Raw genomic sequence first — 19,973 nt, forward strand, 5'->3', positions numbered from 1 at the left:
TATCAATACTTAAGAGTGTGCTATAGTTGTGTAATCTTAGACATCTCATAGCCCCTTCCATTAGCTTTCCAATGCCTCCGACGACACCGAATTCCGAGTTACGGAACTTCAGTTATGCTATTTTCAATTCTGTTTTTCTAATGCAGTCTCAAGAAATCGATTTCCATTATGGGGGAATTGATTTCCTGCATGCAGAATGCCCAAAAACCCTGTTATTTTAACAGAAATTAATTTCCATTATAAGGGAATCGATTTCCTGCAACTCAGACTGAAAATTACCTATTTTTCTGCATAAAATCCAATCCCAATACATCTCCTTTTCAATCCAAGTTTTCTTTTCTTTCTCATAGCAATGACAATTATATACTAACATCACATACATATAATCAAGCATATGAACATAAAATAATAAACAACAATTCATGATTCTCAACCACATGCAAGTTTAAAACATAGGACAAACACGATGATATCACAATTTTAACATGTTCATTCAATCATCAAACAAAATTTCAGCAATGATCACTTAACCCTAACCCCTTTTCTCATGATAATAGTCCCCCAAATAATACCCCAAGTACTACCTAGAACCCACCTTAAAATGAAGTAGATGAAGGATAGAGGTTGGATTGTTGATGAGAATGATGATGATAATGGTGCATGCAAGAGGATCTTGGACTCCTCCTCTCTTCTTCCTTGTTTGTCCTCTCCCTTTCTTCTCTTGCCAAATTCTCATTTTCCGGTTCTAAGTATGGGAAAAATGAGAGAAAAGAAGGAGAGTTAGTGTGTGCCAAGGTTTATAGTCCATAAGTGAAAAGACCAATCTGCCCTATACTTAATTACTAATTACCATGAACATGTCTAATTACTAACATTAGTATAATTAATGGTGATTAGCAATTAGGGATGTTACACTTTTTTATTTATTCTTGCAAATTACATCTCTTTGACTTCAATGACTTTGACATTGGAATGCTAATCTTGCAAGCACACAATTAGTATGTCACACAGAGGATTAACACCGCCCCATGGGAGTAGCTTATACTCACATGTCATGAATCTTTTGTTCTACAACGAAATAGTGGTGTCGTCTTCAGGAATTGTCTTCTAATTCTCATGAATTTCCACGTAAATTTCATCAAAACTTTTTCATTGGGTCGTTGTAACTGTACTGTTGTCTAATCTAATATTTAACAATGTTCCTAAATAATGGTATATTCTATGTCAGCTTGTAACTGTTCATCACAATGTCACAATAGCTGAAGTTGCCTTAGCCATCCTGACTTGCACGTAAGAAGTTCCACCTCCGCTTGGGGGGGAAACCGATTCAGTCCTAGTAACTTCTCCAACAATCTCGTCTTCTAAGGATCTAGTGAAGGTGTGAAAAACACTAGAAAGGGGGGTTTGAATAGTGTTTTTACCAACCAAAGCTTTTTATCAAAATAATTCCCCTCTTTAAAACAACAAATACTTCACTCTTGATAATAACAATAGATTGCGAGAAGGAAAGAACAAGGTATGTTTATACTAGTTCACTTGAAAATTATCAAGCTAATCTAGTCTGTTGAAACATATTCTATTAATGTTTTGAATGTTAGAAACTATTTTATTAAAGACACTCCAAGGTTATTTCATCAGTTAATCAATCTAAACATTTCATGGTCTCTATCAAACAAAGATCTAATATTGTGTTTCAAACTTAATAATACATATAAGTAATTCTCAGAATCTCTATAGTAATTCTCAGCATCAGACTTGGAGCAACAAGAGTTACTCTCAGCATTACCAAAAATAAAATCTCAGAACAAGTTAAGAGTTACTCTCAACATTACCAAGAATAAAATCTCAGAACAGATCAAGAGTTACTCTCAGCATTACCAAGAATAAATCTCAGAACAAGTCCAGAGTTACTTTCTCAGAGTTACTAGGAGTAATTCTTAGCATCTGTCCAGAGTTACTCTCCCAGAGTTACTAAGAGTAATTCTCAGCATCTGTCCAAAGTTACGAGGAGTAATTCTCAGCATCTGCCCAGAGTTACTGTCCCAGAGTTATTGTCCCAGAGTTATTGTCCCAGAGTTACTGTCTCAGAATTACTTTCTCAGAGTTACCAAGGGTTATTCTCAACAAGTATCAGAATTAGTCTTTGAAGAATAAGTCAAAGGTCAGAATTACCAGAAACCAGCACTACTCAGAATAAGACCAAGTCTTGCCAGCATAAGACCAAGTCCTGCCAGAATAAGATAAGAAAGCTTTGGCTCTTATAATACACATATTTTAAGGGTTATTCTGGTATTTGTACTCAAGCTTTGGCTCTATAAATAGAAGTCATACTCGATGCTCTCACCACCAAATTCTTGCAGCATACAAAGAAAGCCAAAATCATAAAGCCAAAGTTATCATTCACTTTTCAAATCACTTTCAATATTCACTACCAAATAGTGAACACATAAATCTCAGAGTTATCATATTATTATTCTGAGTCTCAATTCATATACTCAATGCCATATAAAGTTACACCGCCAACCACCCTAATCACATAACAATCTTATACCAAACACAAACCCTCACTCCACAAGTCCCAAAAGAGTAAATTACATTTTCCATGTCATATGGACGGATTTTTCTTTATCCTTTTAAAAAAATTGAGATTCCAGCCTTAAAATTTGAAGATTCGTTTTAGACCTAAGTGAGGCGCTGATTGAGTATTTATTTTTGTTTTATTTTTTCTTTTTTATTTTTTTTAATGTCATTTGAGCTGACATGAATTTTCACGTGTTATTTATTTTCATTTTCAATTATTTTAATATTAAATAATGATTAAAACTAAAAGAAATAAAACAAAACTTTGCCTCTAACATGGTTCAAACCAAAGAAGTGTAAATACAAGGGCTTCACCAACAAAGGCACTATGTTTTTGTTTATCAAGTTTACATAATGTATCTTTATTAACACATTTTCTTTTTATTTTTGACAAATTAATAACTCTTGTACATATTTTTGGTAAAAATAGGGTATCATCTACGCTCAACTGTAGATATTAATTTCTCTAGTCAAAGAGGACCTAATAAGCTCTTAATACATTTTGAAAATGAATGTTCAAGTACAATTTATACACACTAAAATCACATTTAAATATTATTCAAACATATTTAATAACAAACTACAATTATTCATTTGTTTTGCAAAATACGATTCAAGTATATTTAAATCGTAAATTTTTAAATTTAATTTTGACAAAATATCCTTTTTGGTCCCGTATGTTAAAATTGGGGTTCATTTTGATCTCTTAACTTTAAAAAGTTTTATATTGCTTCCTTACATCTTCAAAATATATCATTTTATTTTTTTATCATATTAACGACTGATTTTGCGATCAATCTTTGAGTTTTTCTGTCGTTAATATGATAAAAAGGACTAAAATGATATCTTTTGAAGATGTAAAGGACCAATATAAAATTTTATAAATTTAAGAGACCAAAATCAACCTTGAATTACGACGAAAAATAATATTTTGTTTTTAATTTGTATGAAATTTTATTTAAACACTTCTTTTCTAGATGTTGCAAAGCCTTCACTACGAAAACAATAATATTTAATTATTTTAAAAATAATATTCAAAATATTTAAATGTGTTATTTATACATGTCTGAACATTATTTTAAAAGATTATATATATGATTAAATGTGTTAGAATATTTAATAATATTTAAATATGTTACAATCATATTTTATGTGTTCAAACATATTTTAATAATATTTAAATATGTTAATGTTATTAAAAAAATTTAAATATGTTTCAATATTATTGCAAATATAATATATTAACAAATATAAATATGAATTTTATTTTGGGTGTTATTAAAAAATATTTTTAGTTTGTTCTTAAATGTGTTTGAATTAGGGATGTTCGCAGTTTGAATTGATTTTGAGGTAAAAATTCATCCAATCGAAAGATAAATTTAGTTGCAATTTATTTTGATTTTGGATAATTGCGTAAAAAATCTGATCGATCCGATCTAGTTATTTGCATTTTAATTTGGAATAATGTTTGGATATCCAAATTACAAATTATATTTTTATTTAGATTATAAAAATTCTAATAAAAATTATATTTAATATAATATATAAACTAAAAAATAATATTACAAAGAGAGAATGATCGTTGAAACAAATGAAATAGTAAAATAAATAGATTAAACTTAACTAATAAATAATATTAAAAAATAAATATCATTAAATAATAATTTAATACAAACATATCATATTAATAAAAAAAATAAGTATATACATGCATTTAGGTTTGGTTTGGAATTTAGATCAGTTTTAAAAAATTAATTCCAAATTCAATCCGAACTGAGCGGTTTCTATAAAACGACATCTTAAGACATTCAATAATATTTTTTTTTGTAGTTTTCATTTTTTTGGATCAATTTGTGATTTTTATTTAAATCGATTTGAATTTGAACATCAATAATTTAAATAATATTTAAATGTAATTTTACGTGTATGAAATTTGAACATTCATTCTTAAAATGTATCAAAAAGTTATTAATATGTTAAAAAGAATAAGATAATATCTTAATAAATATAATATGTGGATTTAGTATGTGTATTAATACGTGTATGCTATACAAATATATGAAACGACTTTGATTACTAGACTTTTAAGACTATGTTTGAATATCACAAAATCAACATAGTGAAATGGAGCAAAGAGGAGTGAGATGAAACAGAGTGGAACGAAAATATCATTCTATTGGTTGAAACTTTTATGACAGAATAAAGCAAATTGTTCATTCTACTCAAATCAGAGGAAAAATATATGATGGTAAGTGATAAAATAAAATGAAATCTGTACTATTCCTCTCTGCTCCATTCCATCTATTTTTGAATTATTCCATTAATAAAATATCATATTATTCCATTCTATTCTGCTCCGCTCTATCCGATTCCAAAAATCTAAACAAAACATTAAGAAAGGAGATTTCTTTCCCCAAAAAAATCGTAACTTTCATACCTCCCCCTATCAATGTATGAAATAACCCTTAGGCCAACATAATGCCAGAGCCGGGCCGTAGGGATGGCAATGGGCAGGGTACTATAGTACCCGTCCCCATACCCGCAATTTAAAAAAATCTCCGTACCCGAGCCCAATTCCGCGTGGGTATCAATATTCATGCCCGTATCCGTACCCTGTAGGTACCTCAATGCCCATACCCGTACCCGTTTACCCGCATTTATAGTAAAATTAAATCGTTTAATTACAAAATATCATATAATTTAAGTCTTTTTAACAATATTAAAAAAATTATGTATGTTATTGTTGAGTTAAGAAACAAATAAACACTTTTATTAAAATGTGTAATGATTTAATAGCGATATATTTTAAAAAAAAATTAGAATCATGCATTTTTTATATAATAATATAAATGACAATATAGAAATATGTAGTGTGGGTATGGGACGGGTTGGGTAATAAGGTACCCGTGTCCGCACCCATACCCACATATTTTAATGGGTAATTATCCATGTCCGTGCCCATACCCATTTTTATGGGTATTTACCCTACCCGATATAGGGCTTTTTGTGGATACCCGCCGGGGATGGGCCAAATTACCATCCCTAGCCGGGGTCACGCCATAACCTAGAGCCATTTATTTGTAAGCATTCTTCACCACCATTTACTAATAAACATTAGGTTTACCAAGCAAAAATCTCTAGCTTTATTTGATTTCTTCCACTACTTTCAATTATAGTTGACATAAATGCTTAAAAAAAGTGACTAGATTGTATTTACAGTTATATATGTAACTGAAAATTTAATTGTTAATTAAACCAAAAAAATTATTTGTATTTAAATGTATATCAATTAAACTATTTTATTTTTATATTTAATATAGAAAAATATATTTTAAAAATTAGATGCTTAAATAGATATTTTTATTCTCTTCTTAATAATAGTATTGTAAAATTAAACCATCAAACAAATTTCTAAATAAAAAAAAACTATCAAACAAAATTTTATAAATTTGGTTAGCAAACAGTTATTTTATTTTATTTTTAAATTCTCTTCTTAAAAACAGTTTTTTAAAATAGATTTCCAAAACAATTTTTAAAAACGAAAACCCAAACACCCTTATTTTATACTTATTGTTTCAAAAACGATTTTTTATAAGTTATTTATTTACTATTATTATTATTTTATTTTTTAATTCGAACCCAGCGCTTGTTGTGATTGTAACCGCTGTTACAATTGTCTACTCTTTCTATTCTCTTCTCTCTCACTCACTCTTTCCTTCGCTCTTTCTTCAGATCTCTTCTCCGATATCAGGTATCTTCGTTAATCCGATCTACTTTTTCCATTTTCGTTCTTTCCTTTCCGATTTCAATTTTCCGTTGTTGTTTTTATCATGAATTTCGTTTTCGCGATTTAGGTTTTCGAATTAGCGTGATTCGATACGTTAATTTTATTCCTTGTTTGGATTATGATCGATTTGAATCGGTTTTAGTATTGAATTTGATTCGATCTATCATCGTTTTGTTAATCTATTCACTCGAATTGATTCACACTTGCGCGAGATGAAAATCAATGGCGCACGCAGTTTCGCAGTCAAGTCAACTGTATATATCATGCCTTCACTTAGCTACAGATTTGATTTACTTTCTAATTTCATGTTGTTAATTGTTATTGATTGAAAAAACGCGATTAATCTTTGATACATATGAACTGTCTACGATTAAAGAATTTGTTATACTGAGAAATTCAAGTTTAATTTGAATATGAATACAATTTTGCTGTCCGTCTTTTTCCGGTTTGTTTCGTATCATAATCGCGTGATTATATATTTGGTTTTTGTTTCTGCTTGATTAATATATTGCTGTTATTTTGTGGTTTGTGGCAAATTTTAACTTGCTGGCCAATTGGTTAGACTCTTGATCTGGGATCTGGATAATTTATTAATAAAATAATTGATTCTTCAATTGACTCGATATCTTGCTTTGCTTTTTATTTTTCTTTATTTTCAAATTTTCTTTTTAGTGGAATATTAAGAGCTTATTGTTTCGTGCCATTAGGTATAGCATGTCGATGGAAGTTACTCAGGCACTTTTGAATGCTCAATCAATTGATGGAACTGTACGTAAGCTCGCTGAAGAAAGTCTGCGGCAATTTCAGGAGCAAAACCTTCCTGGTTTCTTGGTCTCTCTTTCTGGAGAGTTAGCAAATGAAGAAAAACCAGTTGATAGTCGCAAGTTGGCAGGTTTGATACTTAAAAATGCATTGGACGCCAAGGATGAAAACAGAAAACGGGAATTGGTTCAGAGATGGTTGTCATTGGAGACCGCAGCAAAGGCCCAGGTTAAGGCATGCTTGCTACAAACACTCTCTTCTCTTGTAGTTGACGCTCGGTCGACGGCAACTCAAGTTGTTGCTAAAATTGCTGGTATTGAGCTTCCACATAAACAGTGGCCTGAGCTGATAGGATCACTTTTATCAAATATTCATCAAGTTCCTGCTCATGTCAAGCAAGCAACTTTGGAGACTCTGGGGTATTTGTGTGAGGAAGTATCTCACGAGGTTGTTGAACAAGACCAAGTAAATAAAATTCTTACTGCTGTAGTTCAAGGTATGAATTCATCTGAAAAGAACAATGATGTCAGACTTGCTGCTACTAGGGCATTGTATAATGCTCTTGGATTTGCACAGGCCAATTTTAGCAATGATATGGAGCGTGAATATATCATGAGAGTTGTTTGTGAGACAACTATGTCTCCTGAAGTGAAAATACGACAGGCAGCTTTTGAATGTTTGGTCTCAATTGCTGCCATGTATTATGTAAAATTGTCTCCTTACATTCAGGATATATATAACATCACAGCAAAGGCTGTTAGGGGTGATGAGGAGCCTGTTGCTCTCCAGGCCATTGAATTCTGGAGTACGGTTTGTGATGAGGAGACTGATATCTTGGAAGAATATGTTGGCGACACCACTGGGGATTCTGATTTACCTTGTTTTTATTTCATTAAGCAAGCCCTTCCTGCACTCATCCCTCTGCTGTTGGAAACATTACTCAAACAAGAAGAGGATCAAGATCTGGATGAAGGTGCATGGAATATTGCAATGGCAGGTGGTACATGCCTTGGTTTAGTTGCTCGAACAACGGGAGATGATATTGTGCCTCTGGTAATGCCCTTCATCGAGGAGAATATTACCAAACCTGATTGGAGACAGAGGGAAGCAGCCACATATGCGTTTGGCTCTATCTTGGAGGGCCCTTCTCCAGACAAACTCATACCCCTTGTCAATCATGCTTTACCTTTTATGCTCAGTGCTTTAGTGAAAGATCCGAGCAACCATGTTAAAGACACCACTGCTTGGACTTTGGGGCGAATGTTTGAATTTCTTCACAGTTCAATTATTGGCACACCAATTATTAATGAGGGAAATGCCCAACAGATTATTACAGTTCTCCTTCAAAGCATGAAGGATGTCCCTAATGTTGCTGAGAAAGCCTGTGGAGCCCTGTATTTTCTTGCCCAGGGTTACGAGGATGTGGGACAAACATCTCCCATTACTCCCTTTTTCCAGGAAATTGTTCAAGCGCTTCTCACTGTTACCCATAGAGAGGATGCTACAGAATCACGATTAAGAGCGTCAGCATACGAAACATTGAATGAAGTAGTAAGGTGTTCAACAGATGAAACAGCTCCTTTGGTTTTACAACTAGTTTCTGTCATCATGATGGAGCTACACAAATGTCTTGAAGCACAAAATCTTTCATCTGATGAAAGAGAAAAACAGAGTGAACTTATAGGCCTTCTTTGTGGATGCTTGCAAGTGATTATTCAGAAGCTAGGGTCTTCAGAACCTACCAAATATGTTTTCTTGCAGTATGCTGATCAGATAATGGGACTATTCATCAGGGTTTTTGCTTGTAGAAATGCCACTGCACATGAGGAGGCCATGCTAGCTATTGGAGCCCTTGCCTATGCAATAGGCCCTGATTTTGCTAAATACCTGCCAGAATTTTACCAGTTTCTGGAGATGGACCTTCAGAATTTCGAGGAGTACCAAGTTTGTGCTGTAACTGTTGGTGTAGTAGGCGACATATGCAGGGCATTGGAGGATAAAATACTGCCTTACTGTGATGGGATTATGACACAACTTCTCAGAAATTTGTCTAGTGATAACTTGCACCGTTCTGTAAAGCCGCCATTATTTTCATGCATTGGTGATATAGCACTTGCTATAGGAGACAACTTCAATAAGTACTTAATGTATGCAATGAACACACTACAAATTGCTGCAGAGGCTTATGCCCACACATCTGCCTTTGACTTGGAAATGACAGAGTACATTAACTCTCTGAGAAATGGGATATTAGAGGCATATTCTGGGATCTTCCAAGGTTTTAAGAATTCATCGAAAACCCAGCTCTTGATTCCCTATGCTCCCCACATCCTCCAGTTCTTGGATAGCATATACATGGAAAAAGACATGTAAGAAACAAAATAGTTATTTTTTTTGGTAATATATTCATTGTTTAAATTAAGTAACTTCATCAACTTTTCGCATTGCAGGGATGATGTGGTTATGAAAACTGCCATTGGAGTCCTTGGAGATCTAGCTGATACACTTGGAAGCAATGCTGGTTCTTTAATTCAACAATCTTTGTCAAGCAGGGATTTCTTAAATGAATGTTTGACCTCGGATGACCATATGATTAAAGAATCTGCTGAATGGGCCAAGTTGGCTATCAATCGTGCTATATCTGTTTGAGGTTCTTCTCAGTTAGCATATCCTTTGTCATAGACTACTTGCATGCATTTGGGTGTGTCGAGGTGGGTCGTGGGATTGCATGTGTCACATTGTCTCCATGGTCAGACAACAGAAAGGTATCTATTTGAAGGCCTTCAAGTTGTCACTAACTCTTGCATCATCTCCAATGCATCACTGACCTTTGCATGAGCACCATTGAGTCCAGTACGTTCAAGAATGCATCACTGACTTTTGCATCAGCACCATTGAGTCCAGTACGTTCAAGAATGCATCACTAACTTTTGCATGAGCACCATTGAGTCCAGTACTTTCAAGAGGAAGAAGTTAGCGACAAGATTACAAATGTGGGTTTAGATCTTCATGAGGAGTGTTAGTTGAATGGCTGAGCTGCCGAGGGAAGGCAACTGATTCATGACTGAGAAACTACTGCACTCATAGTCAGGCTTGGATGCTGAGTTTAAAGTTGAGATAAACCCGTTCTATGCTAAAAATGATTTTTTGCTGATCTGGTCGTGGGTTATTGGAATAGATGAACTCCTAGGGTTGAATTGGTTTTTGTCAACACCATCCAAGTGCTTTGTTTCTAGATATTTTCTTCCGTTTTCTGACTTTTAACCCTGCATCATATTGAGTCATTTTTTTCATCACCTCACTGTGTATCCCTAGGCAGTTTATCATCCATATTTCTTTTTCTGCACATACCTGCTTTTCTATTGTGAGTCATTTGTGATTGGTTGACCCAGGACGGGAAAAGTTATTTCCTACTTGCATTATGCATTTCTATTTTGATGTCATTTGGTTTATTAGGTCAAAATCATTTTGAATTCATGCAATCATCAAACCTTCTTTATATCTTTGTTTTGAATTGCGTATGTAAAATCATATATTGGCTATCCCTGTGGATTGGTACAAAAGATGGTAGGATTTATTGTGACAAGATCAAAAGAACCAACTGAATGTGGTGGATTGCTGTTTCTCTTGTTGGAAGGCAGTCATCTGCGTTTAAAGCCTTTACTTGATATCTTTCCTGTGTCTATAAAAATTTGTGAATTTTGGTTTGTTCGGGCATTTTATCATGTGTCCTGTATACCTTATTATGGTTTGGTGATATAATTTTTTTTTGATACTTCCATAAGATGAAATTGTATAATTTTGTTTTATTACTTTCATAGGCAGTCTCTGTTTGGATATTTTCATGTTTCCTTGCATTATGTACCATTAGTACTTGAAACAAAATTCATTAGTAGTTATACGAATCTGTCTGTTCATTTATTTTCATCAAAATTGTGGTGCAGGAGGAAGCAAATTTGTGAGGAACCAAATACAAAAAAAAAGTAATCTAGTTGAAAAATATAGATTAGATAACCAAATTAAAGACATTTAACATGTATTTGATATATAGTTCACTATTCATGCTTATTATTCCAAAACAATCATTGTTTTGATTTCAATTAATTTCCAGAGGGTTTAGGTTAATCAAATTTAATGTACTCTCTTGCTGATCAAATTCAAAAACCATTTATTTCTTACCGTACCAAGCTTGTATTGACAACGAAATATGAAAATCGTTACTTTTCTTTTCTGGGATGTTGTTTAAAGGGTTACTAATATTGACATCGCAATCAAATCTTCATGCCTGCTTTTCCATGCCATGCTTTTAGATTCTAAACAATTCAGTAAAAGAAAACCCTTCAATAATTAATCTATCAAGTGCTTATAATATGAATAGGTGCATATTTGGTCCCATGAGACCCTTGAAAAGCCATCTAACTTCTTTATGATATGTAATGTAGTTAATGTCTTACTCTAATCTAAAGTGGCCGCAATAGTTCAAAGAAGAAAATGATGAGTTAGGTTTTTTCCATGTTGTATATAATTTGAGTTTTAATGGAATGGAGAACAAAAGGATCAAACGTGGGTAACTTTCTTACTTTCAAATTAGTTCAGAGAAAGTGCTTGTTACCTTTTTTGATCTGACTGCCACCAATGTATAACACCTAATAAAGCAGTGGTTTAGACATGCACGAGATTCTTCATTCTTTTTATTTTTGTATCTCTTTATAACTTTTCAGTTCATCTTCCAAAATGAAATTACCTATTAGAATTTGTAGTCTTTGACTACTATATAATATAGTACCATCCAAAATGAATAGAAACTCCACTTTTAGTATATCTATTTAGCGACTTAATGCATTCATCTATACTAATACTAAACTCTTCAGTTGTTCCAGCATTCAGAAAACAGTGTCGCACACATATGTATATATAGTAGAGAAAAAGTTTTCACCTGTTTCTGTCAAACTTCAACTATGAATAAGAACCGTGCATATGCCGATACTTGTGAATTGTGATGGAATTGGAAGTCAAACGTTTTTAAAATAATTGTCTAGTGTCTACTACCAGTTTAGAAAGAGAATCATGAGTGCATGTGCAGCATTACTAACTTGCCTGATTTATTTTGATTTTGGCCTATTCAACAATGAATAGTTCATTCCATTTATTGGCATGAGTAATTGTAAGCCACACAAACCAAGGGCTCCTCTTTTCATCTGTGATAAGCATAAGGACTTATGAAGAATGGCCAATTGCACGTATGGGCATTGATAGATACTTGGAATTATTTTGATAATTTCTCTTTCCATCCTTTTTAAATGGGCTTAAATGGGGTGCACCTCTAAAAATGCGAAAATATCAATTAGGTTAATCTGGAGGTGTATCTCCGAATGCATCAAATATTATTTTTGGCAAATTTTAGTTTAGAAGATACATCTCCGAACAAACACAAAGGTAAATCCGGAGATATCTGTCCGAAGTCCCATTTTGCTTAAGAAAATAAATTCGGAGATGCATCTCCGAATTTTTCTCTGTGTGAAATTTGGACAAAATCAATTTTTTAAGATTGTGGTGTTTTCATTCGAAATTAATTTCAATTCGATTAAAATTGTTATTATTTATTTCAACGATTAATAAAAACGAATAGTATAGAAGCACGTAAAGCTTTAATAAAATAAAATATTATAGAAACGTGAAGATCTTAAAAATCGAATATATTTGTACAATCATAATTCTCAAAGTCGATTAAAAATAAACAAAATATAAATCAAATGCATACTCTATTGTGTATGCCTAATTCTAACACCCTGGTTCTTCCCCTGCTTACGGTAAGCCCCTGCACTCCGTGCATAAAAAAATATGGACTCTATTAGGCTGACCGCTTCATCCCCACTTCTCGCAAATACTCCAGACTTGATGCCCCGACGTGTAAGCCACATAATGGTCTGCCAGCGTGGCAACACATCAACGACATGGTCGTCCAATGCCTGTTGATCCTTCAGGAACTCCTCATGAGCAGGATTGGGTGTCCCAGGAGCGTCTTGTGTCATGTAAGAGTGTGACACTTTATAAAACCATGTCATGTACCCCTCAACATAGCTCCATTAAGAGGTGGCCTCATGAGTCCGATATTTCATCAGTACCATATGATTCTCCCAGTCCGCCAAAATATCATCCAAGTCTCTGCGGACAGTACAAATAGAAGTAGCCTATAAGGGTGATCTGCGAATGATCTGCACGTACCCAAACTATCTCATGCACCAATCAAACATATACCTGCACATGATGTTGGTCCCACATGTCAACCATCTAGAGTATAACGAAATGGGGTCAAATAAAACTCTAATTTTTTCTTTTTAAAAAAAAGGTATGTTCGGAGATGCATCTCCGAGCATACCCTTAAAATAATTTCGGTTGTGCATCTATGAAGTTTATTTTCAAAAAATAGAATTTGGTGCGTTTAGAGATGCATCTTCGAAAACAGAGAACATTTTTAGAATTTCACGAAGGGTCTGGGAGAATATATAAGACTGGGATGAGAAATTGCCTTTATTTTCTTGTGGAATCTAACTCAACTATTACAATTAGCTATTAATGTGAACACTCTATACCATTAACGTATACATTTTCTAATTTTCATGTCATATTTCATCAAATTAAATGATTTAACACACCTTTTTACGCACAAAATTTAATTTTTAGAACAAAATTCGAGTGATAGTTAACGGATAATCTAACTAATCTTTGATAAATTTTAACATCTTTTAATTTCAGTTATATCATTAGAGAGGGTTTATTTTAAGTTTAAGAATTATATTCCTAAAAATAAATGACTAAGAACTAGTTATACTTGTTGATATTTGAATAATAATAGAATATACTATTTTACATTATATTATTTAAATTTATCATAATTTATTTCTTATTTAATTAATACGATGAGTTGAATACAATTTTGTAGTGCTATTAAATACACAATTTTACCTAAATGTCTTTCATTATCTCGTAATTCAACATGGCATCTAGGTATACACAGTTTTACCCGATTGATTCATTGTCTTCCTGTATTTTTTTTTAGCAAATCGTGTTGCAACTCTGGTTTGCCTCTCCTTTGAGAATGTTTTTTGGTCACAACCTCCATTTCCGCCACCATCATTATCATTTCCAACGACTTTCCGAAGAGCTAATCATACCATATGAATCTTCTCCTCTAGATCGGCCTAACCCCAAAACCTCGTCGTCAATCGCCTTCACTTGTTTCGCCCATGAGATCTATGCGTTGCTGATCACGTCGTGTGTTACAATGCATACTACAACCGGTTCCCCACTGTTTCCGTCGTAGCAATCACGTTCTTTCCAGATTTGACCTTAGTTTTTTTCCACTCACGAAAAATAGTGCTCTAGTTCAAACAATCGCCATTTTCTTCCTCTATGTGATAATTTTCTCCCTTCATATACTTATGGGCTCATGATTACTCCTTAGAGCTTGACGCCAAATTACGATGATTATCTCAGGTGGTGTTCGAATAATCAGAACTTTGATTCTACTATTTCGATCGCATACACTAGTAATTTATCTGTTTGCCTATCTCAATCTTATTTTCTTGTCTCTTAGTTCCTTGATTGTCGTGCATATGATCATGTTATTAGTAATTGATAAGTGCCAAAATATAGTTATTTTTTATATATGTTTTTGTGGCACTTATCGATACTTTTTGTTAATATCGTTTGAATAGACTTCAACTTGTGTGTGTATTTGTACATATTGAGTATAATTGTGGATTGCTCATCAATCGGTATTGACAAACCAGGAGATTTGTGGTTTATCTCTCTTCATCTTTGTGTATTCTTCATTTGTTGAGTTTATATGAATATTTACTTTGAACTCATGTATATTTGTCGCCCATGGCATTATATTTAATCTGCTTTACAAATCTGTGTTGATTGTTGTCCTAGATTTTTGCTCTCTGCTCAGGGTTTGAGTTGCTATAGACATATACTTCTTGAATCCTTATCTAGGATGGTTATCTGTTAGTTTTTGGATTCTAGAGATATATTTAGAGCTAAAAATCTATATGGGTTTCGAATCTTAATGCTTCCGTGTTAGTTGTGTCGGTTGAGAGATCGTCAATACAAATGGTATGAATGTCTGCCGTGTTGTTGAGGTTGACTAAGAGATTGTCGCCGAGATGATATAGTAGCTCTACCTACTTTAGGTTAGAATTGACTTAGGGTTTAAGCGATGCTGGATGATATTGACGAGTATTGTAGGTTAAGTATAACTGGTCAATAAGTTTAAGTTTGTAAGAAGTAGATTATATGCAATGCTTGATAAGTTTCTTCTCTCTAAAGAATGAATTCTTTCCTGTTCATATTTACTTTTCCGTTTGTATGCTTTACCAATTCAATCCAAACTCATAAATGTGAGACTTGTCGAACGACAATTCAGTATCACTAATCCCTGTGGAGACGATACATTCCCGGAGTAATACTTCCAAAACTTGTGTTGCTTTCCGCTTTACTGCTTCAAAAAAAATGGCATCGTTTCCTGGGATTGGTGTTTCTATTGGATCGCATTGCGATAGTTTCTTTGTTTTTTTAGTTTTGTAGATATTGTATATATTGATACTTGTATACTTGTGTATGGTTACACATACTTCAATCTTGTTTTAACTGGATTTTATTATGTTTAATCTTTTGTTTGTATTGATTTTGTGAAAGCATGAAAATGGCCAAGGCATTTGTTTGATGTTGAGCACAACAACCATAGCCAAATAGTCAATTCACCTTGTGAGTGTGTGACCATTCGTAACCCCTTTGAACATTTTGTCATTATCCATTTTTGCATTTGAACTTGAGAATTAGTTCACTTTTTGATGGATTTTGATTGTTATTTTTCTTAAACCCTCAACTTTGTATTGTTGTATGAATTTTTGTCTTGCCTTAGAAAGTAGAGAGTATGCACACATTAATGTTTGTTGAATTCAAGTTGGGGAGAAAAATGATTACTTGCTTATTGATTGATTGCTATGAGGTTGAGAAAGAGAAAAGAAAAAGAAAATAAAAAGAAAAGAAAAAAAAGAAAACGAAAAACCTTGAGAAAGGAAAGAAAAAGAGAAGCACCAATAATAGTGCTCATAAAAGTTTTATGTTTTGGTATAAAACTTGGAATGAAAGAAGAAGTTTGATTGAAATTTTGTGTTTGAAACTTGGTGGAAGTAATTACTCCCTTAAGTTTATGCAAATTTTTGTTTCGATTAGCATAATTTTTTTATTGTTTACAAGATTGTTGGGTGAGTGAAAAGTTACTTATTTTTGTGTGTTCTTCATCCCTCGATGAATTTTTGCTAGGTGTGATTCTTAATTGAGCCTGTATTGTTTAGAATGTTTTGCATGATTTCTGTACTTAGGATATGTTTCGTTTTTATGTGTCGTTGTAGTATAGTGGTAAGCATTCTTTTGCTTGTATATTTATGAAGTTTGAACCATATAATTGTTTCGTTTTCCAAACCTTGTTGATTCATGATTCTTTGGTTTATTACTTTTGTTTCTTTAAGTTTGATTGACCTTGTTTGAGGACAAACAAGTTCAAGTTGGGGAGAGTTTGATAAGTGTCAAAATGTAGTTATTTTGTATATATGTTTTTGTGTCACTTATCGATACTTTTTGTTAATATCGTCTGAATAAACCTCAACTTGTGTGTGTATTTGAACTATTCAGTATAATCAGGTTTTTGTGTAAATATTGTATCATTTGATAGTTTTTCACCTATTTTGTAGGTATTCATTGATGATTGAAGCATCGAGTAATAAAAGCCGAAGGCATGGCTTCAAAGATGCGATTTTGAGCAATAAAAGAGAATGCACAAACCAAAGAATAAGCTTTTCACTTATTTTAAATAGTTATAAAAGCATGGTATTTAGTCATTGTTAGATACTTCATTGAATAAGCTTTTCAACACTTTGAATCGGACGCAAATTGGAGTTACGATTTTCAAGTTATGGCCAAAATAAGATTTCAAGTTTCTGTTGAGCTAGCTTAGCGCGATCTAGGCGGTTTTGAAACTCATTAAAAGGGAAAAAAACACATATTTTTAGGTTATGATTTGGGTATTTTTTGCTCCCACTCCATCACCCAACATTCTTTGATATATTAGATTAGAAAACAACATTGGGTCTTGCATATGGATGATCGGAGGTGAATTTCTCATCAATATGAGGAGACTTTTTCTCCAATAGCAAATATGAATAATGTTAGAATATTATTATTATCTATTATTATTCACTTTGATTGGGAACTAAATCAATTTGATGTTAAAGATGCATCATTACATGGAAATTTAGAGGAATATGTGGAGATTCCACCAGACTATGTTCTCACTGTCAACAAGGTGTGTTGATTAAGGAATACCTTATATGGACTAAAATAGTCCCCTCATACATGGTTTAAAAGTATCACAAAAGCACTATTTTCTTTGGGTTATAAGAAAATTCAAGGATAACTTACTCTATTTTTCAAACATCACAAGGAGGAAAACTAAATGCATTTCTTGTTTATGATGTTGATATTATTATTACATGAGGGAATTTGACTGAGTGGCAATTACTCAAAAATAAATTGTCAGCATAATTTGAAATGATTGACCTTGACCAACTCAATTATTTCTTAGAAATTGAAGTAGCATACTCAAAGAAAGACATCGTCATTTCTCAAATTAAAATATATACTTTATATTATGCACAAATCAACCAAGCTTGGATGCAAACCTGCAAGTGTTTTTATTGGATAAAACCATAAGATGAATTATGAAGAAAAAAAATACCAAACTTGACCAGACATAATATCAGAGATAAGTTTAAAAATTGATTTAATTAGCACACACTAGGTCATATTTGATTTATGCGGTTAGTGTAATAAGTTAATTCATGCATGATCCAAAGGCAAGACAATTAAAATTGTTGACTAAATTCTACAATATCTTAAAGCCATTATAAAAAAAAATATTTCTTGTTCAAAAGAGGTAGACATCTAATTATGAAGACATACATAGATGCTGATTATGCAAGTTCTGTAAGCGATCACATACCTATTTCTGATTATTGTACTTGTGTGAAAATCCTGTTATTTAGAGAAGCAAAATTCAAAGTGTAATGGCTCAAGCATAATTTAGAACTATGACCATAGGAATTTATGAATTATTCTAGATGAAGCAAGTGATAGAAGACTTGATACACTATGAAAGTCATATGTAGCTTTGTTATGAAAACAAATCAACAATTAGTACTCCACATAATCATGTTCAACATGACATAACAAAACAATTGAGATTGACCGATATTTCATCAAAGAGAAGATCAATAGTGGATTAATAACTATAACATACATTTCTTCTTGTTACTTGTTGGTAGATGTGTTAATAGGTTTTTTACCAACCAAACAGTTCAACCAACTTACTTGTAAATTTGAACGGATTGAATTTCACTCAAAAGCTTGAAGGGAAGTACCATAAATAATATAGAGTTAGTTTTGTAATTAGTTGAAAAATATCTATTGTATGTAGGGGTGAAAATAGGCTAGGCTAGGTTAGGTTTTAGAAGACTTGAGTCTGACATATGACCTATTATAGGCTCTCTTTTTTGACCTGGTCTGACGTTTTTAAAAGTCTAACCTGACCTGAAAGCCTATTTAAAAGCCCGTTTTTCATTAAGGTTTTTAATTAATCCATATTAAGAAGCTTTATAGGCTGGCCTATAAATGCATATATAGGTCGACCTATTTAGCCTTTGCTTTAATATATATATATATATATATATATATATATATATATATATATATATATATATATATATATATATATATATATATATATATATATATATATATATATATATATATATATATATATATATATAGGTCAACTTATATTTAGCCTCTTTTTTAGTATATATGCATATAGAGGCCAACCTATTTTTAATATATATGAAAATATAAGTCGACCTATAAAGCTCCAAAGGTTTTTTTTATAGCTAAATCTGACATATTAATTAAATAGACTTTAAAAAAAATTTAAGCCTAGGTTTTTTATTAAATAGGCCCGACTTGGTCTAATCTTAAATAGATTAAATTATAGATTCTTGTAAGTCGGCCTGATCTATTCCCACCCTCAATTGTACGGTAGAACATATGTTTCTAAAAAAATATCAGGACAACTAGCCTAGGCCAACTAGCCTTTTATTCACTAATGCCAAAATACCATCAATCATCCAAAGCAGATATAAACTTAGAACCATTATTGCCAACATATATTATGGTCTCCTAAAGAATGATTAAGTTAATATTTTTCTCTTTAAATTTATGATTAAATTAGTAACTGTTTTTTTCTCTCCTTTTTTGTTAGTGCACCCACTAAGGGATTCCACATTCAATTCTCTTCTTCTGTAGCCCACTCTCTATGCTTGTCTCCATCTATTGCCTAAAAATTGTGATGAAAGCCAAAATAATGAAAAGCATCATTTCATTTTTATGCGGTGATTAGTACCACGGAAGATTTTCAAAGCTACAACAAGGATTTATCAACTTTCACCACTATACCAATTCATGTGAATGTGGTTTTCCATATTGAAGCTAATTGAGATTGACCTCAAATATTTTATTAACATGGGATGCACATAAAAATATAAAATAAACTATATGGCAATGTTGCAAGTGCAACTCAAAGTTGACTTAGGAAAAGGTGGACACAATCACACAACACAAGATGTAATAGCTAGCTGATTTGGAGCCATGCAGGGAAATCTTAGGTGCACATGCAACTTAAAAAAATAGAAACAGTTTGTCTTTTCCTAATGTATATACATGGAAT

General features: G+C 32.5%; 1 protein-coding gene across 1 annotated transcript; it reads left to right on the forward strand.

Moving 5' to 3' along the window:
- Nucleotides 1-6,172: 6,172 nt before the first annotated feature.
- On the forward strand, nt 6,173-11,034 carry LOC131661282 (importin subunit beta-1-like). Its single transcript, XM_058930757.1, has 3 exons — nt 6,173-6,331; nt 7,075-9,498; nt 9,580-11,034. Exons 2-3 carry the CDS (start codon nt 7,082-7,084, stop codon nt 9,776-9,778), a joined length of 2,616 nt encoding a protein of 871 aa, XP_058786740.1. The 5' UTR covers nt 6,173-6,331; nt 7,075-7,081; the 3' UTR covers nt 9,779-11,034.
- The last annotated feature ends 8,939 nt before the right edge of the window (nt 11,035-19,973 follow it).

The sequence above is a fragment of the Vicia villosa genome, linkage group LG3 (genome assembly GCF_029867415.1).
Source record: "Vicia villosa cultivar HV-30 ecotype Madison, WI linkage group LG3, Vvil1.0, whole genome shotgun sequence".
Taxonomy (NCBI): Eukaryota; Viridiplantae; Streptophyta; class Magnoliopsida; order Fabales; family Fabaceae; genus Vicia; species Vicia villosa.

Bases quoted from the DNA above. Each gene is read 5' to 3' on its own strand.
- LOC131661282 (XM_058930757.1), top strand. From the start codon at position 7,082: ATGTCGATGGAAGTTACTCAGGCACTTTTGAATGCTCAATCAATTGAT. The intron at 9,499-9,579 runs GTAAGAAACAAA...TTCGCATTGCAG, and splicing joins ATATACATGGAAAAAGACAT to GGATGATGTGGTTATGAAAA.